The following is a 24,042-nucleotide window of genomic DNA, read 5'->3' as shown; positions in this document are numbered from 1 at the left end:
TTATGATATGCTGAATCTTGCCCAAGGAAAAGAGCATTGTCCACCACAATTCCTGACTAGTGAAGAAGAGAATAGCGAAAACCCTGCGTATACGAGTTGGATCAAGAGGGATAAAATGTTTCTGACTTGGATCAATGCAAGCTTGTCTCCAAACCTACTCCGACACACAAAAGACTGCACAAGTGGACAAGCTCTGTGGCTACACTTGGAAAACCTTTTGGCTCAATCTGCAAAATCTCATGTACTACGGCTCAAGGCTCGCCTCCAAAACCTGGACACCCGTGACCCGCGGATACTATATAGAAAAGTACTTCAAAGAAGCTGGAGAAATCGCTAATGAACTCGAAGGAGCAGGGTCTCCTGTTGATGAACGCGAGTTAATTTCCCACATCATTAAAGGACTACATCCACCCTATGATGAATTGGTTTCCTCCGTCATGAGTCGACCTCGGCCCATAACTCGACAAGAATTGCACCACTTATTGCAAAGTCATGAAGACCGTATAGCTAAACAAAAACATGATAAAATCTCTAGATGCGTTTTGCGTGTGATCTGCGTCATCATCATCGTGTTTCTTTTGCTCCTATCTGTTGTTATATATTTTGCGGTGCGGACTACACCCTAATAGCTTTGCATGATCCTTGCTTGGATGGAGTTGTTTTAATTCTTGCTTTGGAGGAGCACTCTGTTTTAATTCATTCCCGGAGTGTATGAATCTAAGTTGTATTCAGTACGTTCTCAAAAAAAGTACGTACGTTGTTTATTTCAAGTTGAATTCCGGCCTCTTCTATTATTGTCTTCTATCGATCTTCAGTTTCAGCCTCCTTTGTTTTCAACATGTATGCAGCGCAAGAGATCGAGTAGGCAAGACATTATTCCCAGAGTGTATAAATTTAATTAGCTCATGCACAAAATAGTAGAGATCTCTAGTAACTGGAAGCTGCTTCTGCATATCACTATTCTCAGATTAATTCAATCAATTCAATTTCTGTCCAACATCATATGTAGGCTTCTATTCTAATCCTCTACATATTCACAAGTACCTCTGTACACAAACCAAAAAAAAATAATAATAATAATAATCACCCTATAGAATAACGTAGGTACGTTCTCCTTTTCTTCCGAATAAGTACATTTTTACTCTAGTCATCACCAAAGACACCTTACCTACCCTAATTTTGGCTACACGTAATAATCTTGAGGGAAGACGAGCGAGCATTCTGAGATTGGACATAGCTAGCTAGATTTGACCATGCATAACTGCATTCTTTAAAACAGGCCACTGCAGCTTTGAGGTACTTTGAGATTGTTGCGCCCAGAGGCTGGGAAGACCAAGCTGGTGTCATTGCAAAGCATCATCTTGATCCTCAGCTATTGCCTACTTGAAGTAGACAACAAAAATGGAAATATATATATACACACACAGGCCTTTTTAATACAAACATCCTTATTTATTCAAATGGTACAGATTTTCTTAATGTGACCCACTTTTTTATCATATTTTCTCATCTTAACCGTTCACATTGTAGGTATATATGAGTAAATAATCTCTACAAATTTTCAGCTAATTTGGAGATCGTTAAGGTATCAAAAATGAATTAAATCAATGAACGAATTGAAACTGTTCAACCTGAACCGTTCGTGTTTTTAGAGTGAATACAAAAAGTATGATGATGATTTTATTTGATAGAATCTACTAGTATTGTCTTGAGAAAAGCAGAATACAAAAGGTAACACAATTTCTTGGAGTACAAAACATGAGTGACAGACCTATTGGCTAGAAGTTGACTATAAATGTTCGAATTTCCATTGGAGCAAGATCCACCACCAGCTTTGTTGGATCAACAGCTCCTCCCCTCAAAGCTTTTGGTTCTTTGTTGGAGCCTTCTACATTCCAGACCAGTCTCTTCCTCTCCATTTCCCTTCTGTCTTGGTTAGCAGTTAAGCTCATTTCTGTTATATGCTTTATCTGAATTGCATGAAAATGTACAACATTACCAAAACAATACAGATGGCCTAGTAAAAAGAAATTCAATATATATCTACCTACCTTTTTGTTTGCAAACACCTTTTTCAGTTCCACACTTGCCATCACTGAAAGATCCTTGTCTTCTTCAATCTAGCATTTCATACAAAATATGAATTTGATCTCAGATGGCAAACTAAATGTAGCAAGGATGAGTGAGAAAGAAACTAAAACCTCGTATAAATGCGCCAGGCGTAAGAGTACTTTTCCATCTTCCAGCTCCTGCAGAGTTACAATACAGTATTTAGTGAAGTGACATCTTTCACAGGATGCGCAGAGATTGAGTTTGACTACATTATGATCTTCATAGTATTGCAAACCTGGAGGGTTAGTAAGGCAATGTTATCAGGTAGAGCATAGGAAGGATCCATTCCTGAAAAGGTTGTGACATGTGAGCTAGTCCAGTTATCTCCATCCTGCAATAAGATACCCAATAATTTGAGTTACGTACGACAGATGGATCATGGATCACACGCTACCAAAAGAAGCACATCAACACTGTTCTATTACTTTTTCTGTGAAGGCTAATAGAAATGGAGAATATATCTCCTGACCAAATGATCGACGCCACTTAGCACCCTCTCCTAAAGGATCAATTCTCATGTGGTACTTCCCTGTAATCTGTCAAACCATTAAAACTCAACTCAGATCGATATGTAAATCAGTAATAACCTTAGGGTTTTTGTATGATCTTACTGTTAGTCCTTTGCAATCATCTTGAATGCACACAGTTTCATTTAGTTGTTCTGCAATACCTTTGTCATCGTCTGCAAGCAACCTCCTAATAACAGGTAGTAAATTCATGCCTAGGCTTAAACAACCATGTGATGTAGGATAAATCAAATTGGTAGAACAAGACATTACAACATCAAAAACAAAACAAAAAACAAGAAGACAGTGCTGATTTCACTAGAATAAACCTATGAAGCATCAGTTCCAACTGCCCGTCCACAATGCTGGATCCCCCTACAGATCTATCCACTAAAACTGACAGCTCTGTGTTGTTATCTTTCATATAGATTCCCAGATTAATCTGAAAGAACAAAAATAAGTTGGAATTTTGACATATGAGGACTAAAATTGAGTCTAGTATGAAATGCTTTTTTCCATACTGTAAAGTGCTAACTATGTCCACAAAATTTATAGTGATCAAAATAAACTTTCACACTACATGAGTACAATAGGTGATACCGGATGATAGTTTCCTGCAACAGGTTGATTTACTTCCAGGTTCCAGTCTTTTCTGTAGTCTCGAATCTTCAAACAGAAATCATTAGTAACCGAAATTCTACATACTGATGAACTAGGGTGTACGAAAATCGACTTGCAAACATGTTTTATGTATTGATTGGTACTATAAATGAAAGAAAGCACACAGCATACTCTCTGAATAAAATCGCGCCCGTTAGAATCTGTGTAGAATTGTTTGTTGGTTCTCATGCTGGTTGTAATCTTAGTTACAATCTCTTTGCCTATTCCATCATCAGCTGGTATAGGCCCGATCTGAAAATGAAAACATTGTGGTAAAGTCTATTAATTCTCCAAACTTTACTAGTCTTCTGATATTCATATGCACACGAAATGGAGATAAGAAAAAGAGTGCAGTTAACTCACAATAAATTCAATCTCAGCATGCTCTTTTTCCTTGTACACTCTAGTCACCTGTTATGGAATGCAACACAACTATTATTACTGTTGGCAATGTTAATTCCAAACAGATAACTATTTGTTAACAAGAGAAAGGAAGATTGACATTATCAAAGATACATCAATTGTTCAAATTGCACAGCTATATATATATACCTGATATATCCAAGAGTTGATCCTTTGATGCACTTCATCCAACAACGGTCCCCTTAAAACAGTCAAGGAAACCTGCAAATCTGAATGTTAAATCCTCATTTTTCTCCCTGTGATCCCAGAATAAACTTCTACAGTACTATGTCAAAAGGTATCATGTAAGCACCTGCTCTTTGGATTTGATGGGATATGTACCATTAGGACGGAAGATATATGCTCCTGAGGCCTTTGAAAAATGAAATATCTCCTTCAATTCTTCACAGTATCTTTACTTCCAAATATGGATCAACCAGAAATATTGCAACAACATGCAGAAGACTTCCATATATGATACATCTTCATTACCTGAAAACGTGGATTTCCATCCTCACCGTAGGAATCCACCACACTACCATCATCTCCAGGGTAATAGCTAAATGATTGCTTTACCGACTCTTTGACCTTCATTGTAAAAAAGATGTGAAATCAGATCATGCAGTATATATACTAAAGTAGTGCAAAATGGAGGTGAAGAAACTTGTAGAGAAAAAAAGAACAGAAAAAAAGAGAGAACATGTATGAAATAGAGCTAAATCTACATGTATGTAAGCCAAATTTACATACCAAGCTTCTGCTGTTCGTGTACTGAATCAGTTCCCCATCATTTCCAGAATAAATGAGTTTCAAGTTTCCTGGCCCAACTTTGATGGTTTCATCTTGACTTGTTTCTGTCTTGTACACTGTATGTCTCTTTGAAGTGGTAGCTGCAATATTAAGGTCGTCTATCAATCAAAATCTAACAAATATTATGCCGGACTAATCTTTCCTCAAACAGATGGGAATTAGATGCTTAACATGTCTGTGTGGCGGCACTTGACACAATGTAAGTGCTAAAACCAAGAGGTGGTACGGTTGCTGAAAATGCAAGCCAATAGCTTGGAGTCACACTTGGAGCTATACCCAGATATGCCTTGACATGGTAATCTCTTATGCTGACAGATGCATTAAGCAGGGGTAGAATCTGTGATTCAACTTTCTTTCCTGTTGAATCCTTTACAGTGACATTTTCATTGACAACCTGTACCAGGTTGAAGATATCATTCTCTCAAAGCAATAGAACAAGTATTGAAAACAAAAAACATATACTTAGCCACATAGGTGAGATTACTAAATCTTTTTCCTTGTACATAAAACAAGCATGCAAAAGTTATATGCATACCGCAAATGTACTCATATTGTATCTTAAAGGACGAATAGATTGCTTATTGTTGATTTCTGAAGCACACCTGGATTGTACTTCAGGCATCAAAGACAATAAATAATCGAATGACTTGCTTGAATTCCATTTAAAAACACTTGCAGTAAGGATAACAATATCTTACAGAAAATAATAACTCACAGGAATCCTTATCACATCTTTTCTTCTCCATCCCAGAGGGTTATAGACAACAATAACCTACAAAGGCAAATATGTCATGGAATTAGTATTTTCACCTCTGAATCAAAATGGAATCATGGACTTCATCTGTAAATCATGGCAATGATCATATCTCATCATTGGACTATCCTCACCAGGTCTTTCCCCTTTGTAAGATCAACTTCTGACGGGGGGCAATAGCTAATATTCAGAAGTGGACACTGAAATAAGCACATAATTTCCACATATTAATTAAGATGTTGAGTGAAAGAGCCTAAAATATCTATATAGAGTATCTTTGCCTGGTGAAACTTTGTTATTAATCTCTTGCAGCCAGTGCTTGATCTTGAGTTTATCAAGCAAGAAAGTGATTCTGCAACAACCTTCTCAGCCTGCAAGAGACATTTGAATGGAAAGCTTAAACAAAGGTACAGAAACTACTAATAATATCAGCCTATCAGGAGATAAAACATTTTACCTCCTTGTAACCTATATAAAGTCGTTTTGTATAATCATCAGCTACATGCTGCCGAGATGTGCCACTAACTGCATCATGATGTTGAGCAACTGCTAAAGCGTCAGCCAGAGAATCTGTGTTAGGCCCTGATTTACGTATTCCCTTAAAAAATTCCAATTGCCTCGCTGCCTGCACATACATTGAAGCAACCATAAGAGTCTGAAATGCTTCTCTAAAAGCCTGAAACATGATTATCAACAAGCACTAAGTTATTCAAAATAGTATACCAAGTAGTAGCTGCTCATCATTCTAACATAGCGTTTGAGGGCTGGCCTGCTTGTAAAATATCCAGTCCAGTAAGCATTCACATCGCTGGCATATCTGATAAATGAACACAATTAACTACAGGATGCGGTACTGGCAGTTACTTTGGATTCCAAACACTTGAAACTCACGGAAAGAAGTCATCACTCTTGATTGGCCAGGACTCATTTGTGGCATATTTGGCATTGGTGTACATTGAAGGGGTTGAGTATAGGGCATTGACACGCCCATCCTAATTAAAACCATTTATACCAGTGATTTCATCAAAGCAGAGAATTTATTGAGTTCAGATAAAGGCTACTAAAATGATAGAAATGCTGTATGGAAACTGAATTACAGCATGCACTCGGATCAACTAACTTGATTCACATGATGAATGAATTTGTCCATCTGACGGAACCATGAATTAGCATATTGATATGCGAAATCTTTTCCCATGGTCCACATGATATGATTTGTACGAGTAATATTTGCCTGGGAAAGAGAAGCAAGCAACTTTTCTAAGCCTTGAGAGATTTGGAAATTGAACTATTTCTTAAGAATATAGTATAAGAGTTCACAGATTGTATGTTTGAGTGTCAATATTAATACCATGCTTTGATGTATCTTACTTGTGATATTGCTTCAGATACAAAATCATTAACGCGCTCCGGCATATTGTAGTCACCTAGATTCATATCATCCTTCAAACAGGAAAAGCAAAGTGAATGAAAATTTATAAACACAGAACCAATAGCTAGATGTTAACATTTTCAGGTCATTGACTGTGGACTCACTTGTACAAGAGGGGCAGGGTCATCAGTTTCAAAGTAGAAATTATCTGAAGGAGGAACATATAGCCCAGGGAATGCACCAGCAAAAATCTGCGCAGCCAAAAAAGTTGATTTGTAATAAATTTGCAAAACTTCGAAAAATACATGATCAAAACAGCATGGTTCCAAAGCAGAAATAGCAGCATTCCATCCAACATTATCAGAAGTCAGAACAAACATAACACTGTGGCACCCACCTGTGCAGATGAACCGAGACTCTTAGAACCTCGCCACACAACCTCAAGGCTTTTGTCATCTTTTCTCTTAGCCTTGTCTTGGTAGTCAATTCGTCCAAAAAAGAGAGAATCAAAACCAACCTATGCCAACAAGAGGACTAATATTAGCAGCTGTTAACTTACCAAGTTACTATGCATTCCTAGTAACAAGTTAGTCAAGAAAGGCTTCCCAATTTTTGGAGGTCATAAAAGGGGCAGGATATTTTGACAGATATGTTATATGCATATGTATGCACAATACAAATAGTGATGATAAATCAATAATCGATATTCTCAAGAACAAAACATTCCACAGATTAGCATACCTCGGCCCCCAAAAGGTAAGCCTGCACAGAAGAATGTCCAAAAGTATCGATTTGCCAGCCAACTCTTGGAGTCACATTGAACTCTTGCTTGATAAATCGATGCCCTAGAGTTGTCTGATCGATCATATCAATGTAATGCGTAGCAGCCTCATCATGCATGCACATTCCCCCATTTCTGCAACCCAAGAAATACAAATCCCAAATGAAAAACAATGACAACATGCATCATAAATAGGTCACATTGAATAAAACTTTTATCTGGAAACAAAGATTGCATTATTGGCTTACATGAATTCCAGTTGACCAGAGCTGACTAGCTGCTTGACTGTGTCTTGGATCGCCTCGCTTTGTTCTCTCCACCATAGTTGGAAAAATGCCTGTACTAACAATAGTGATGATTCTGATTCATATAACCGCCACTTCCATAGTCCAAGAGGAGATGAGATCTTCACAGAATCACAGTGTTGAACATTACCTGTTCCGCATATATGAACTTGCGGTTCTTATCAGCCAACAATGCGGGAACTAAAGAATCCAACACGTTTCTAACACTAGCGGGAGACCCCTGTGTTTTTGGGGAGAAATGAACATGAGAATTAATGTTGGAAATTTATGAAATAAAATACAACTTCTGTGTGGTTAAATTTGGAACAATATCAGTGCGGTAGACGATAGTGAGTCACCCGCCTCGCTTGTTGCTGTTTAACAAAGATCACAAGTGGTCGAAGACTACTGAAGTCTGAAGGGGGTGACATTTTACATATAGCCATAGAAAGTTTGATGAAAATGAACAGTAAAGACTAAAGTGAAACTATTGACAAGGATCTAAAGCAATACAAAATGTACTAGAAAAAGGACGTTAAGGTAAAGCAGTAACTATTATAAGCATATGATGGAGGTGAATCATGAATGAAATACCAGGAGGGAGTTATTGGCACCGGTGTAGTACTGATCAACGGTTTTCACCCATCCGACGTCGTCATGGGTGTGAGGGACTAAATGAACGTTAAGCTTTCCGGGCACAATCTGCGAGGTTGTGTTGTAAGCAATGAACTTGGATTCTGCAAATAGAAACACAACTAGTACCATGAGAAGCCGTAAGCAACAAGCTTCAACCGCCATTGATGTACCAAGAACTTGTATGTTGAGAACTGTTCAATCAGCTAAGAAGCTAAGCTGTGTTTCGTATATCTATTAAGCTGTTTTTCTGCTCTGGTGCTACAGCATTTCGTTGTTAACTTCATACCAAGTCTAAGTCTTGGTCTTCGGTTGTTTCTGTTCTAGCTACGAGTGCATCATGAGTCTTGGTCTATGTCAACTAAGGATTTTGTATTGTGACAACAATTTTGAATTTAATTTCACATCTGTGGTACCCTGATAATCGATTCATTAATTAGTACTATTCTTTAAATGGTTTAGGAGACCAGTTTGGATCATTCGTGGAAAATTATTCTTGTCTAATCTAGTTGGATGTGTATGTTCAAAACTCTGAGAACTTCATTTTTCATTTCGCATAGCAGTCTCATTATCTATGTTGTTTTGTGCTTGTCTCTATATTGTGGTCATATTACTTTGATTAGATCGACTAGTTCTCTCACTTCTCTGCATGCATTTGCAGCATTGAGTAGCTGAAGCAGTCAAATGGACAAAGTGGAGCAGAAAATACAAATCAGCTAATCTCCAAAGACTAGAGAAAAGAAAAATTGATTTTATTAATGGGTATACTTGGTGGTTTCATTACAAGCACTAACAATGGAGACTTCCAATCCAATATTGGTGCCCCTAACGATGAGAGGCATGAATGCACGACAGTTCAGCAACGGCTGAGCTGAACTCCAATGGCACCTGAAGAACTGACCAAACATATAGTCCACGTAAAACTAATAATGCTTGGAGTCTAAACACTTGATTATCAACCTAGATACAAGAGAGAGAATCTGTAACTACTTACTCCGTACCTTCACTTTTCAGCAAAAGTGCTTGGACTAGAAGTTTATGGTAAATGTTCGAATTTCCATTGGAGCAAGATTCACCACCAGCTTTGTTGGATCAACAGGTCCTCCCCTCAACGCTTTCGGTTCTTCAGAGGAGCCTTCTACTTTCCACACCAGTCTCTTCTTCTCCATTTCAGCTCTTCCTTGATTAGCAGATAAGCTCATTTCTGTTATTTGCTTTATCTGGATTTGATCAAAAGGTAGACATTACAATGAGAACTCGGATGGCTAGTGTTCACTAGTAATAAGAGATCAATATCTACCTACCTTCTTATTTGCAAACACTTTTTTGAGTTCTACACTTGCCATAACCGAAAGATCCTTGTCCTCTTCAATCTAGCATTCCATGCAATTCACAAGAAAAATCAAATTCTTATTAGACTGAATAGATTAATTTGTAAACTGAATTTACGAGCATATGAGAAAGAAACTAATTGAACCTCATATAAATGTGCCAGGCGAAAGAGAACTTTTCCATCTTCTAGCTCCTGCAGAGTTTAAGGAATGAGATCAATAATGTAATTCCAGTATATTTCAGAGGGGGCTGCCTGGTATTCATGCATGATAGGTTGACTCCATTAGGATTGCAGAGTTGAGTACCATTAAACGTTTATCAATGATATATAGATATTGATTACCTCACATTTCACCAAATAAAAAAAGGTGGTTTGCTTTTTTTGATCAACTTCTTGATGAGAAACAAACCTGGATGGTTATTATTGCAACATTATCTGGTAAACTGTAGGAAGGATCCATTCCTGAAAAGGTTGTGACATGAGATTTTGTCCACCGATGACCATCCTGCAAGAATAACAATACACTTGAGTTGCAGATGAACCACACTATCAAAAAGAAGCCCTCCAACTTCCTTCTTATACCTGTTCTGTGAAGGCTAAAAGAAATGGCGAATATATCTCCTGACCAAATGATCGACGCCATTTAGCACCCTCTCCTATAGGATCAAGTCTGAGATAGTACTTTCCTGTGACCTGTGGAAGCATTAATATCAAACAAATTAAAAGTTTGTTCTTTGTTGATTTTTCAGACTATAAATTGTTTTAGATGATCTTACTGTTAGTCCTTTGCAATCATCTTGAATGCACACAGTTTCATTTAGTGCTTCTCCAACACCTCTAGCATCATCATAGAGCAACCTCCTGAAACAAGGGGAAACTCCGTGTTCATTTTTTTCCAATTGTCAGGAGATCAGGAGATCGACAGAAAAAAAAAAAAAAGAGAGACCTGTGAATCATAAGTTCCAATTGTCCATCCACAATGCTGGATCCACCCACAGATCTATCTACTAATACAGACATCTCTGTGTTGTTATCTTTCGCATAGATTCCCAGATTAATCTGAAAGGACAGAGGGTGAAGGAAATAATCAAATCATAATTTACAGTAGCTTTAATCATTAAATTAAACTTCTTATTCAGTAAGCATAAAATGATAGGTGGATCATACGGGATAATAATTTCCAGCAACAGGTTGATTTACTTCCAGGGTCCAGTCTTTTCTATAGTCTCGAATCTGCAAAGGAATAGATTAACTAAGACAATGCAGTACAAAACCATAGACACACTTGTTTCTAGAAACTTGCAGACAATGAGAAAAGGTATCCATGGCTTACAAACGGGTTTTATACATTATGATTTTATACTACAAATGAAAGCAAGCACAAAAACCTACTCTTTCAATAAAATCACGCCCATTAGAATCTGTGTAGAATTGTTTGTTGGTCTTCATGCTGGTTGTAATCTTTGTTACAATCTCTTTGCCAATTCCATCATCAATTGGAATAGGCCCAACCTGAAAATGAGAATGTTATTGTAAAAGGAGAAACTCCCAAATTGTAATTATATCTCCCAATTATATCATATTCAAATGAAGATGAAATAGATAATACATTATTCAGGGCAGTTAACTCACAGTAAATTCAATCTCAGCATGCTCTTTTTCCTTGTACACTCTAGTGACCTGTTGAAGCATGAAACCGATATTAACATCAGTAAAGAAATCTTCATGCCAGAAGCCTGTTTATCATTTTCCATGTGTTTACTTTGAGCATTAACAGATAAAGAAGGTTTGACAAAATGACTGATACAGTGTTAAAGTGAGTGATAATTACTTGATAACTACCTGATATATCCAAGAGTTGATCTTCTGATGCACTTCATCTAACAATGGACCCCTCAAAACAGTAAGAGGAACCTGAAAATTATTGTGGTAACTTCTCTATTCCTCATTATGATTGCAAAAAGAATATCTAATAGTCTTTCAAAAGTCATCATGTCGTACCTCCCCTTCAGAGTTAATGGGATATGTACCATTAGGACGGAAGATATAAGCTCCAGAGGCCTTCAAAAACAAAATTGACGAAATTTTAGTCTTCGTTGGATACACACAAGACACACACACACACATTTAAAATGTATCTCAACCGCAATACAATCATGACTGATGGACAAAAATAACTAAGGCCTATGTTACCTGTAAATCAGTTTTATTTGCATGGGTTCCATCATCTCCAGGGTAGTAGCTAAATGATTGATCTACCAACTCTTTAACCTTTCATTACAAATATGACTCAGAAATTCAGATGCGCGTAAAGGTAAACAAACCGGTTTCGAGCAAGGATTTTCATCGAAACAACTCAACGAGTATTAGAGAAAATGTTGTTGTAGAAAAATACTTGAATTAGAACTGAGCATGTCAGCCAAACCACATACCGAGCTTCTGCTGTTTGTGTATTCAATTAGCTTTCCATCATTTCCAGAATAAATGAGTTTCAAGTTCCCTGGCCCAACTTTGATTTCATTGTTTTGACTTAGTTCTGTCTTGTGCAATGTCAGTCTCTCTGTAGTAGCTGCAATTGAAAGGTAAAGCCTATGAAACAAAATCTAAGAAATTATGCAGAACTAATCTTTCCATGATCTTGCATGATTAATGAGCATCAAAAAATTGGAATTCAAATGTTTAACCTGTCTGTTTGGCACTTGAGACAATGTAAGTGCTAAAGCCAAGAGGTGGTACAGTTGCTGAAAATGCAAGCCAATAACTTGGGGTCACACTCGGAGATATACCCAGATATGCCTTAACGAGGTTGTTTCTTATGCTCAGGGATTCATTAAGCAGGGGTAGAATCTGTAATTCAATTTCTTTTCCTGCGGAGTCCTTTACAGTGACATGTTCACTGACAACCTGTACGATGTCAGTAAGATGAGATCATCCAGTCAAAATATCAAACCAAGTGTTAAAAAATCAAAACTAAACCTAATAGAAAATAATTACTTACAGGAATCTTTATCACATCCTTTCTTTTCCATCCCAGAGAATTATAGACAACAATAACCTACAAAGCGAATACATCATGAAATTAACAAATAACAAGAAAACATGACAGATTTTTCTTGACCAGAATAAAAAAGGGAGAAGCTGTCATCATAAAACTATCGCTCACCAGGTCTTTCCCCTTTGAAAGATGAACTTCTGATGACGGACAATAGCTAATGTTCAGAAGGGGACACTGAAACAGAATATAATTGAAGAATGAGACCAAAAGAAAGAATATACGTCACTGTGTACTAGGTGTGGAGTGAAACAGCCCAACACTAAAGTAAAAGGGGTAATTATAATTTGCCTGTTGAAACTTGGTTACTACACTCTTGCAACCAGCTTGTGATGGCTCTGTCATGCAAGCCAGTGATTTTGCGACAACTTTCTCTGTCTGCAAAAGACAATTGAGTGGGAAGCATTGGATTATATGTTAAAAGTAACTTAACTACTAAGCTTAGCAGTAGCAAGTTTTACCTCCACATAACCTATTGAAAGCCGTTTTGCATAATCATCAGCCACATGCTGCTTAGATGTGCCACTAACTGCATCATGATGTTGAGCAATTGCTAAAGCATCAGCCAAATACTCTGTGTTGGGCCCTGATTTACTCCGACCCTTAAAAAATTCCAATTGTCTTGCTGCCTGTTTATAGATTGAAGGGCAATTTAGATAAGAAGAAGTTGGTTTTGTCACTCAAGAGCCTAAAACAAACTGGTACAAGCTAAAGTGTTCATGTAAGTATACCAAATAGTAGCCACCCATCACTCTAACATATCCTTTGAGGGCTGGTCTACTTGTAAAGTATCCAGTCCAATAAGCATTTATATTGTCAGCATATCTGAAAAATACACATAATTATTAGTCAACAAACAAGAAAATGAATGGATACCTTTAACTGTAAGTGACTTTAATCTGAAAAATTTAAACTCACGGAAAGAAGTCATCACTCTTGATTGGCCATGACTCATCTGCTGCGTATTTGGCATCAGTATATATTGATGGGGTTGAGTACAGGGCATTGACACGCCCATCCTACAACCATGCAATCCAGTAATTCCATTAGCACAGAAAATGAATCAAGTCTTTATATATGATGCTATTGACAGAAAATGCAGTAGTATATGAACTAACTTGATTGACATAGTTAATGAATTTATCCATCTGCCGAAACCAAGTATGAGCATATTGATACTTGAAATCTGTTCCCATGGTCCACATGATATGATTTGTCCGAGTAATGTTCGCCTGCAAAAGAAAAACAAGTACATAATCCTTGACAGATTTGGAATCTCTCTTTAAATAAGATATAGGAACAAATGAATGACTATGAGATCACTCAAACTGTTGCAGAAGTGATAAAGTTACACATCTCCATTTAAAATGCTCAGTGTCTTACTTGTAACATTGCAGCAGATACGAAATCATTAACACGGTCAGGCACATTGTAGTCAAACAAATCCATATCATCCTTCAAACAATGAAGCACAGATAAGTTTAGAAACACAAGCAAATATATAGATGTCAACTTTGCAAGATCCTATGAGATTTGCTTGACTGTGGACTCACTTGTACAATAGGGGAAGCATCATTAACTTCAAAGTAGAAATTATCACTAGGAGGTTCATAGTTTGCAGGAAATGCACCAGCAAAAATCTACACACGCAAATTGCTCAATTAGTAAGATCAAGACTGCATAGTTTAAAAGGAAATAGCAATCTATCCATCCTTAATATCTGAACTGAAAAAGGCTAACCACGCAGTCCTACTACATTATGGACTCGGAACAACATCACTTTGCAGCACTCACCTGCGCAGATGAACCTAGACTCTTAGAACCCCGCCACACAACCTCAAGGCTTTTGTCAACTTTTCGTTTAGCTCTGTCTTGGTAATCAATTCTCCCAAAGAAAAGAGAGTCAAATCCAACCTACTAGGCCAACAAAAGAGCTGTGAGTCAACTTCCAAGATACGGTTTCTAATAGTTAACATTTTCACAAACAAAAAGTTAAAAGAAAGAACATAGACCTCAGCCCCCAAAAGGTAAGCCTGCACAGCAGAATGTCCAAACGGATCAATCTGCCAGCCAATTCTTGGAGTCACATTGAACTCCTGTTTAATAAACCGATGCCCCAGAGTCGTCTGATCAATCATATCAATGTAATGGGGAGCCGCCTCATCGTGCATACACATCCCCCCATTTCTGCAACCCATAAAACAACAAAAACATCACACTGAATTTCAAACCTTTAGTACTCCTAATATCCAATAACTCAGCTATTTTCATCCAAAAATCAAAACTAATATAAAAGCCATTGCATTCAGTACATGAGCTCAAGTTGACCGGAGCTGACCAGCTCCTTCACCGTGTCTTGCACCTCCTCGCTCTGATCTCTCCACCATCTTTGGAAAAACGCCTACCCAAGTTCACATTACACTCAAAATTTTAACTTTTCATTTTTAATTTCATCTCAAGTTTCTTTCAGCACTAAATAGCAATCAAACAAAATGAAATCAGTAATGATCACCTGCTCGACGTATACGAACTTGCGGTTCTTATCAGCCAGCAATGCCGGAATCAGCGAATCCAGCACGTTCTGAACACAAGCTCCCTGCGACATTCATATTCTTATTCATTAAAAGTTACAGTAAACAAAAAAGAAATAAGATTAAATCAAAACAGAGGAAGCTAATTAACCTGGATGGAATTATTGGAGCCAACGTAGTACTGGTCAACGGTCTTCAACCATCCAACGTCGTCGTGGGTGTGAGGCACCAAATGAACGTTCAGCTTCCCGGGGACAAGAACCGACGTCGTATTGTACTGTATGTACTTGGCCTCCGCCGCGTACAGAAACACAGTAAATACTAATACAACCGGAAAGTAAGCCACAACTGCCATTGAAATGCAGGAGTAAATTTATTTTCCCGGAAGATATGTATAGTGTGAAGAATGTGACGAAGCGGGAATAACGATGAGGATCAGGGCGGAGATACGAGACGGTGGCTTGTAGTGGAGTGTTACTGTATTTCGTTGTCTTTGTCGATTAATTGATTGATACTAGCTAGGTGTGCATTGGTGTTTGGCTCTTTGTGGGTCTGTTAAGTCGAGGCAGTAATTAGTTTGAGTGTGTTTTGGTAAAAATGGTGGGTGTTTTTGGAAAGTTGTTTCTGTCGCGTCGGGGTCGTACAACGGCGGAGTGAAACGTTGTCACCGGATTTTGTTGCGCGCCACTTCTTAGGGGGTGTTTGGAGAGTGATCAAAAGTAGCTCTATTGGTACAAGTGTTTCGAGAATACTATTTTGAACTTTCATTTGCATTTCTTCAGCTTATGATGATTAGGTATGTCTAGCTACTTGAAATAACGACGAGATCAAATAGATCAAAGTTCATGAACTAACAAAAAATTGAGGACGCTTGTAGTTTTAATTCTCGAGTGAACGAGGAACTCTTACGTAAATGTTTTTACATTCTAATATTCACAATCAACATACTTTATGTAGTTTCACACGTATTATATATAAAATAAATGTATGATCAGTGTGACATTTTCGGATGCGAGATGAGAATGAGAAGTCCTTGAAAGGGTTAAACAAGAGCAAAGGTAAAAGGTGAAACGTGAGGAGTTAACTTTGAAGGCTAAAACTATATCATAATATGAACCTCTATACTACCTCTTTGACATTCATTACTACTACTTGTAACAAAACTATTCATCCTATGTCCCCAAATGGACACAACAAAACAGCCTATAATACTACTGAACATTAAAATTTTGAAGACCGAAACCATTATATAACTCACAAAGCGAAAGCAAGACACATTACAAATAATTGTGAACAGTTTACAATCTAACAATTTGCAAATTAAATTTCGACTCTAAAGATTCAATACTCCGTAGTACTGTAAAATAAACACCGAGCCTAAACATGAAAAAACATGCCCCACGAGAATCGAGGAAACACGATTTCTCTTATCCAAATACTCATATATCCAGATAAGCTCATGAGTTAGTTACACTCCCCGCCTCACTCTCCGCACCGGAGAGACGACCCCAAGTCCACAATCTTCAATGGCATTCGCCGCCTCTCTCTCTTCCCCTCTCCACTTCCGCAACCCCAACCCTCTCTTCTCTCCCAAGCCCACCAAACCCTCCAAACCCTTCACCCTCAAGCCCCTCCCCGCCGTCCCTCCCTCCCTCGCCTCTGACGTCGACAGCGCCACCATCGCCGCTATCGGCGGCGGCTCCGTCGCCGCCCTCGCCGCCGCGCTCTCCCTCGCCGACCCCGAGCGCCGTCGCAAGCTCCAGGCCGAGGAGGTCGGCGGCGGCGACAAGGAGGTCGTCAAGGACTACTTCAACAAGTCAGGGTTCGAGCGGTGGAAGAAGATTTACGGCGAGACCGATGACGTCAACACTGTCCAGAGGGACATCAGGCTCGGCCACTCCAAGACCGTCGAGAATGTGATGAAGATGTTGTTGGATGAAGGCCCGCTTGCTGGCGTCACCGTCTGCGACGCCGGCTGCGGTACCGGATGCCTCGCTATCCCGCTCGCTAAGGAAGGCGCCGTCGTAACGGCCTCCGATATTTCCGCCGCGATGGTCGCCGAGGCCGAGAAGCAGGTGAGGTTTCCGTTTCCAATTCCTTTAATTTTACTCAAAACGACGTCGTTTATCAAAATGCTATGATTCTGAGGTTTGGAATTTTGAACTCTAGGCAAGAGAGCAGCTGGATTTGGGGAAAGAAGGAGTCATATTGCCGAAATTCGAAGTGAGTGATCTAGAGAGCTTGGGAGGGAAGTATGACACAGTAGTGTGTCTAGATGTTTTGATTCATTATCCACAGAGCAAGGCTGATGGGATGATTGCCCACCTTGCTTCGCTGGCCGAGAATCGGTTGCTTCTGAGCTTTGCACCAAAGACATTGTATTACGATATCCTAAAGAGGATAGGAGAGCTGTTCCCCGGGCCTTCCAAGGCCACGAGGGCGTATCTGCACTCTGAGGCGGATGTGGAGAGGGCTTTGAAGAAGGTTGGGTGGAGGATAAGGAAGAGAGGACTAACAACTACACAGTTTTATTTTTCGAGGCTCGTGGAGGCTGTTCCTATGTAAGAAGGGATGGAGGTCGTATCTGAGCATTCGTCTAACAGTTTGTAAAGCTCTTCTACATGTACGTTCCCACTCTCTTCTACGTGTATGTATGGCTTGTTCTCTTGTATACTAGATATTCATGTATCAATATGTCAATGTATGATGACAGTTTTGTGTTCTTTTATATTAAACTTCAATTCATTGATTGCCTATGATGCTAATTGATGACATTACTTGATTGCAAATTTATATTTGAGTTTCACTATGGTAGGCTAGATGGTAGAAACTCTTCTGAACTTCAATTCTCGTTGTTTTTGTTTCAATATTGCTAGATAGGAAGAGATTTAACACCTGAATAAACTATGAAGAACAGTCTAAATATTGTTGTTAAGACTTAATAAAGGCGAAATTTGCTAGCTTTATGTCAACAACTGATATAAGAACAATGTAGAAATGACTAATAACTCCCAAGCAGAAAGGAAGAGATTAATCATCAGAATAACTAGTCAAGAACAGATTAAACATTGTTGCCAAGACTTAAAAAAGAGCGAAATTTGCTAGCTTAATGTCAATAACTGGCACTAGAAGAAAGTAAAGATGTATTAATGACTCTAACCAAACCTCTCATTCATGGTACACTGTATGCGGCTTCTCTAGGATTTTTCTGTTGACAACTTGTCTGCAATTCTTACCAGAGCATCTGTGACATTTTTTATTGCAGTGAGTAAGTTGTTGTTATGCTCCTTGTTTTGCTCCCTTTCCAATTGGCTGTTTTTGTTATGAGCTTCTAGTTGAGCAGTCATCATTTTGCTATTTCTCTCCATAACTCTGATCAGCTGGTCAGTGCAGTTGTCTTCACATCCATCTCTTGACAACCGCCTCTGTTTCTGTTTCTCCTGAGAGACACATCCTCTCCGGGTATCTGACCCTAGCCCTCGTTTCCCTTTTACAGGACCTGTAATGTGGAATCAAAAGACAAGTTCTGAATGTGTTGCCATTATATTTTTCGTAAATTAATAATATCAATGCCTAGAAAATGAGAAATAAGACTTCAGTGAGAATTAGTCACCTGGAGTAGACACAGGAGTTGTGGATGTTTTTGTTGGACTCTCTGTCACCTTTTGTTCCTTTTTGGAGTTTATGGCAGTCTCCTCCTGCCCAGATTCCTCAAAATCTGAAAACAGACCATCTTCGGTTGAATCATTTCGAATGCTGTTGAAAAATTTCTCAGGTTCTTCCTCCTCCGCGTCTTCTTCTTCTTGTTCTTCTTCCTCTTCTTCTGCAGCTGCCTCCATAGTTTCATGACTCGCATCTTCCATAGGCATTGAATTTAGTGGCACTGGGTATATCACTGCCAATGGAAATGCTGGTGTTGCAGTCACATCTTTTCCATCCAAGACATCGTAGACTTCCCTATCGAAGAAACCTGGAAGTTTCTTGTCTCTCCTCAAATCATTCCTCATTACCCAAAAAGACTCTGCCTCTCCCTTAATCTGTGACTCCCAGTTTCTGATTTTCTTGAAATCAACAAGAAGATTACTCCATCTCTTCCTGCACTGAACCGGTCCTCTGCTCATGCCACGCTGTCTGCAAAACGATGATATCAAATCCCACTTGGGTTCAACAGGGTCCTTTCCCAAGGCAGCAATCGATCTTCGACCCTTTTGAAATTGAATCCCATTTTCTATAACCTTCTTGCCCTCTATAAGGACCAAGGTCTCATGTCTGGTCCATCGAGGGTGCCTAATTGTTTTCGTTCTCTCTTCACTGCTCCCACTTGGCACTTGTGATTTCTCAACTTGATCGGACGGAGAACCACCCTCTTCATGTTTGCTTGAGTTTGATGCCATTGAGGACTGAGAGAGTGCTCTTGTTCGACAAAGTTTTGATTAGATCGGAGGACTAGTCCAACGAAAGACGAGCAATATGACGTGTTTGGGACGATCTTATCCGACTCTTAAACGCAGAATTAGAGGCTAATCTTCTTTTTGCTCCTTCCTGAGGTCAATGTGAGTTTATATTCTACCATATAGGAGCACCAACCCTCCATGGGTGCATAATTTCCTTTACAAGCAGTGCTGGAAAGTCTGTAACTCATACTGTGGGTTTTGGCGTTACCTTAGTCTTAAGGAAATGCCTTACAAATTGAGATTTGCTTATCGTGTATTAGTTAATGAAAGTAAAGGTTTTTGGTGAATGTAACGTATTTGAATTTCCTTATTCCGATACGGAATTCACAATTCATGGTTTGGAGAGACGGAAATGATGATAATATCAGCCATCATTATTCTTTAACTATAATAAAAGGTAACAATTTAATCATGACAATGTGAGCAGCTGTCATGAAATCTCCATCTTAATTTGCAAATCATGTTTGAAACAAGTTAGCTTCTTGAAAATAGTTGTCAGAAACAACGGAGATTATTATTTTCTGAGTAATTAGTAATTTGATGTAAACGGACAACGTCAATGTAATGATGAATGTTAGTCTCCAATGTGCCAACGAGAGGGTTGAGGCCTTGAGGGTTGCCATGACAAGAACCTTGCCCCAATTGTCATTGCTCATTCCGGCACTGCTCCAAGATCGCCGGCATTTACTTAAACACTATCGACGTGCTAGCGGCTTTAACTACTCAATGAAGTCATCCCTCGATCTAGATCTCTTCAATTGGGTGTAAAGGGATAATGTCTCTCGATTAAGATTCTTAGGCTAGGGCTCCAACATTTTAACCCTCTCCTAGCTCGGAAAGGAAAAGCATTGCAGACTGAAATCGTTACGTTGGGTTATTTGAGGGCATCATAATTGAGTTGCCAAAAGCCCAGATGAATTGACGAAACAGGCCCAATTGATTGCCGTAGCTAAACGCAGCGTTTAAACACAAAAGCTTTCAGCTCTCTACCTTTATTTTACCATTTCATATTTTCATTTCAATTTCAGAAAACGAACCGCCGAGCTCTCTCTCCGCTTTCCCGCGCTTAGTTATACCACTTGCGACGGAACCCTAGATTCTCCAGAAGAGAGAGAGAGAGAGAGAGAGAGAGAGAGAGAGAATGGAGAGAGAAGAAGACGAATCGGTGAGCGAGCTTCTCAGAGATCGATTCCGACTCTCCACCATCCATATCGCCGAATCGGAAGGTAACTCAAATCTTCACTACACTCACTAATTCGATCCAATTCGATTTCGATTCTGGCCTTCCTCACTTTCCGATTCTCGTACTCCGAGCAGCCAAGAGAATCGGGATGGAGATATCCGGACCAGTGATGGCTTGTATTTCCGACCTGGCCTTCAAATTTACTGGTAATTTTACTTGTCCGGTTTGCTTTGAAATTGAGGATCGACAGTAATTTTGTGGTGAGTTTACAATTCTCATAGGAATGAAATTTACTGAATGGTTAGGTTATTGTGTTTGCGTGATTAAGATTCCAACTGGAAATGGAATGCCTCAAATTGATGGAGTTACTTTTGTAGGGGTTCTAGCTGATCCTTGTATACTTGTGATATATGAACATATGTCTGAATATCTAACTCAAAGCACCAAGTCAAGTTGAGCTTGCTAAAGCGAGACTGAGAATATTGTTCATCGAGTGTTGTTGAGATGCTAGATCAGATTTTATTCAGTAGAGGGGTTTGTAAACTTTGTTTGATGATTTCGTTAGGTTATTAACTCCACAAAGTGATACTTTTGGGGTTTTAGCTGGTCTTGAATTATTTGTGATGTATGAATGTTGCTGAAAATTGTGGCAAATACTTGGCTCAGAATATTGCTCATGGAAATAAGAATCGTCATGTTGCCCGAGCAAGTTATATGTCATAACTTACATGTCTGTTCAGTCGAACAGTCTAGAGTGGTACAATATTGCGCATGATATATGTGATTCATGGACTTTAATCATCATTAGGAAAAACTGTGTTACAACTAAAAGAAAACTTCCTGTTTTGAAACCAGAACAATTGGCAAAGGACCTGGAGTTATTTACTCACCACGCTGGTCGTAAATCTGCAAATATGGAAGATGTCATACTTTGTGGTGAGTTATTCAAGCCTTACAGATTTTAAAGTATGGCTTCGTCTTGAATGCTATAGTAATATGCCAAAAGTTCCTGTAAACTTAGTTCTCCTGTTCCACTTTTCTTTCAATATATATAGTTAGGGATCTGGCTGTACTTATGCTTCTTTGGAAACATGGTTTCAGCTCATAGAAATGAACATCTAGCTGCCTTGTTGAGGTCCTACCGTGATGATCTGAAGGCTAAAGAACCTCAGTCTGACAGGAAGAGGAAGAAAGCATTGAAGAAGGATGACAGAGCACCTGAAGATATAGTCCCTATTCCAGATAACTAGCTCGGTATGCCCCTGTCACTCTGTCATAATTTGATGTCTAAAGGCGAAAGAACTCATACTAGGCTTTACACCTTTTGGTCTAGGTCCTGCAAATTCATGTTATGTAAGCAAGCTGCACATTTCTGATCTTTTAGTAAATAGTCTGCAACTCTGCATATATTGACTAGCTGATAAAGTTCGAGTTAATGCATGTGAAAACTTAGCTTGAAGTAAATTCTACTTCAGGTTATAGTACTGTAAGTCTGTAACTATTTGTCTCCCATATTTTTCTCGTGTTTAACTCTGTAGTCTGTACCACTTGGTTGTCAAATAGCAGAATGATTAGGTTGCTAATTACAGTACAGAAATCATGAGTATTGACTATTAAGTGGTTTCCCTTAATTGGTTTATCATTTGTATCAGACTATTACTCATGTTTGAATGTTTCTGCCTCTTTTGAAGAAGAAACGAGGTTGGTTATATGCATCTAGATCCCTTCTATTTAGTAATATCGTACTAATCAGCATGGCATATTGGCATATATGATATATCCAAATCTACAGTAGAAACAATCTCTGGTTCTCTACCCTACATGAACAAGTTTATCTAGAACTAAAAGCAAGTAATCTTTGAATTATTGATACTAGGACGAGTATCATTTCTTGAATCTTGCTATGAGTTGTGACCCCATACTAGGCCCCTTTGGCCCAATTATGTTTAATCGTGGGCCAGCCAATGTGAATTTTAGGTACGCTTTTAGTTTTTTACTGTCTCAATGGATCCTACTTGCCCACACCAAGTGCCTTTTATCTTTCTTGTCATGATGGAAGAGAACTTTATATATTTACTCATCCACTGGCCATCATAGTACATGCCCAATATCTTTATTATAGATCGTCCATTGAAAATTGAACCAGTTTTCAATTCTGTTGCTGCTAGTAGCAAGCAATGCCATCATCCTAGTTAGGCATGGAAAATGTAAATTGAACAAAACTAGGAAAGGAGGGAAAGATGTTCAATTTTGTGAGGGGACTTGGTTCAAGTCCAAACCCTAGAAAATTTGAAACCCAGAAAAATTATTAGAGAGAGAGAGAGAGAGAGAGAGAGCTTAGATTCCTTAGTGTTGTTTGGTCATGGGCTGTGCCGCTGTGGTGTGAAAAATTATTAGGGATGACGAAATTGATTTTACCTTTTGTCAGAGAGATATTTTTCTTGAGGTTAAAGCCAAAGTAGAGATAGTCAGGTCCAGTCAACCTGAAATGGTAAAAGTGAGAGTGACGAAAGAAAAGGATTCAGTTTCAGTTCCAGTCCCCTTATAAGCCTTTGTCCGATTCCTTTCCCTTCCTGCACAAGCCAACACACACACACACACCTTGATAAACTTACCTCTTTTAACCTTTTCTCTAACTGAGCTGAGTGGTAGGGTAATTTGGAGTCCATTTGTGATTGGGTGGGAATGGTAATAATAACAGTAATGACCTAAACCTGAGGCAGGCTTTTGAGGAATGAGGGGCATCGAGTACGAAAATGAACAGTGGGGCTAATCTATTATAGCGTGTGTGAGTAGGTTTGATTACTATTATTAGTTTTGAATTTGTCTTGTTTTACATCGATGGTCCCAGGGGGGGAATTTCCAGTCTTATCGTCCTCTCTTTCTCTCAGGCCATTGTTACATCACACTTGCAATTTCACATGGCCCCTTGATGGACCAATATCAACTGCTTCCGGCTCCTTTTTTTCTTCTTTTTTTTGTGTGGATTTCGGGACCTTTCTTCTTCTTCTTCTTCACTGCCGATGTAATCGACTTGGCTGACAATTAATCGTGCAGATGTTTTTCACCCTTTCTGTGTTTCTTGTTCGGAAATGCTCTCCCACTTGTGAAAAGATGGACATGACATAGACTAGCTAGGGAGGGGTTTTTTTTTTAGCATTTTCTTTTTGGTGCC

The 24,042-nt window shown here is 38.8% G+C and overlaps 5 protein-coding genes across 5 annotated transcripts; 2 read left to right on the top strand and 3 right to left on the bottom strand.

Annotated features, from left to right (window-relative positions):
• Window positions 1–1,778: 1,778 nt before the first annotated feature.
• On the bottom strand, window positions 1,779–8,479 carry LOC101310692 (lysosomal alpha-mannosidase-like). The gene is made up of 29 exons (XM_004297442.1): window positions 8,276–8,479; window positions 7,833–7,922; window positions 7,646–7,734; window positions 7,358–7,532; window positions 7,014–7,133; window positions 6,781–6,867; window positions 6,616–6,687; window positions 6,365–6,478; window positions 6,136–6,236; window positions 5,968–6,061; window positions 5,702–5,869; window positions 5,526–5,615; window positions 5,379–5,444; window positions 5,206–5,262; window positions 4,662–4,884; window positions 4,431–4,570; window positions 4,212–4,268; window positions 3,994–4,074; window positions 3,831–3,902; window positions 3,642–3,689; window positions 3,411–3,530; window positions 3,219–3,284; window positions 2,948–3,060; window positions 2,724–2,808; window positions 2,538–2,648; window positions 2,348–2,443; window positions 2,202–2,249; window positions 2,052–2,120; window positions 1,779–1,970 (listed from the first exon to the last, which is right to left on the bottom strand). The coding sequence occupies exons 1-29, from the start codon at window positions 8,477–8,479 to the stop codon at window positions 1,779–1,781; spliced, it is 3,048 nt and encodes a 1,015-aa protein (XP_004297490.1).
• Window positions 8,480–9,228: 749 nt separating this feature from the next.
• On the bottom strand, window positions 9,229–15,585 carry LOC101310406 (lysosomal alpha-mannosidase-like). The gene is made up of 29 exons (XM_004297441.1): window positions 15,382–15,585; window positions 15,212–15,295; window positions 15,012–15,100; window positions 14,712–14,886; window positions 14,494–14,613; window positions 14,253–14,339; window positions 14,083–14,154; window positions 13,818–13,931; window positions 13,618–13,718; window positions 13,431–13,524; window positions 13,161–13,328; window positions 12,991–13,077; window positions 12,811–12,876; window positions 12,646–12,702; window positions 12,332–12,551; window positions 12,080–12,216; window positions 11,841–11,918; window positions 11,649–11,708; window positions 11,490–11,561; window positions 11,280–11,327; window positions 11,040–11,159; window positions 10,815–10,880; window positions 10,594–10,706; window positions 10,424–10,508; window positions 10,230–10,340; window positions 10,057–10,152; window positions 9,792–9,839; window positions 9,619–9,687; window positions 9,229–9,534 (listed from the first exon to the last, which is right to left on the bottom strand). Exons 1-29 carry the CDS (start codon window positions 15,583–15,585, stop codon window positions 9,343–9,345), a joined length of 3,033 nt encoding a protein of 1,010 aa, XP_004297489.1. The 3' UTR covers window positions 9,229–9,342.
• Window positions 15,586–16,718: 1,133 nt separating this feature from the next.
• LOC101310114 (magnesium-protoporphyrin O-methyltransferase-like) lies at window positions 16,719–17,985 on the top strand. Its single transcript, XM_004297440.1, has 2 exons — window positions 16,719–17,305; window positions 17,400–17,985. Exons 1-2 carry the CDS (start codon window positions 16,757–16,759, stop codon window positions 17,793–17,795), a joined length of 945 nt encoding a protein of 314 aa, XP_004297488.1. The 5' UTR covers window positions 16,719–16,756; the 3' UTR covers window positions 17,796–17,985.
• A 442-nt stretch (window positions 17,986–18,427) lies between these two features.
• On the bottom strand, window positions 18,428–19,624 carry LOC101311089. The gene is made up of 2 exons (XM_004298478.1): window positions 18,844–19,624; window positions 18,428–18,729 (listed from the first exon to the last, which is right to left on the bottom strand). The coding sequence occupies exons 1-2, from the start codon at window positions 19,622–19,624 to the stop codon at window positions 18,428–18,430; spliced, it is 1,083 nt and encodes a 360-aa protein (XP_004298526.1).
• Window positions 19,625–20,825: 1,201 nt separating this feature from the next.
• On the top strand, window positions 20,826–22,117 carry LOC101310795 (uncharacterized protein C2D10.16-like). The gene is made up of 4 exons (XM_004298477.1): window positions 20,826–20,910; window positions 21,002–21,073; window positions 21,723–21,803; window positions 21,969–22,117. Exons 1-4 carry the CDS (start codon window positions 20,826–20,828, stop codon window positions 22,115–22,117), a joined length of 387 nt encoding a protein of 128 aa, XP_004298525.1.
• The last annotated feature ends 1,925 nt before the right edge of the window (window positions 22,118–24,042 follow it).

The sequence above is a fragment of the Fragaria vesca genome, linkage group LG4, assembly GCF_000184155.1.
Source record: "Fragaria vesca subsp. vesca linkage group LG4, FraVesHawaii_1.0, whole genome shotgun sequence".
Classification (NCBI taxonomy): domain Eukaryota; kingdom Viridiplantae; phylum Streptophyta; class Magnoliopsida; order Rosales; family Rosaceae; genus Fragaria; species Fragaria vesca.
This window is presented reverse-complemented; position numbering and strand designations above follow the sequence as displayed.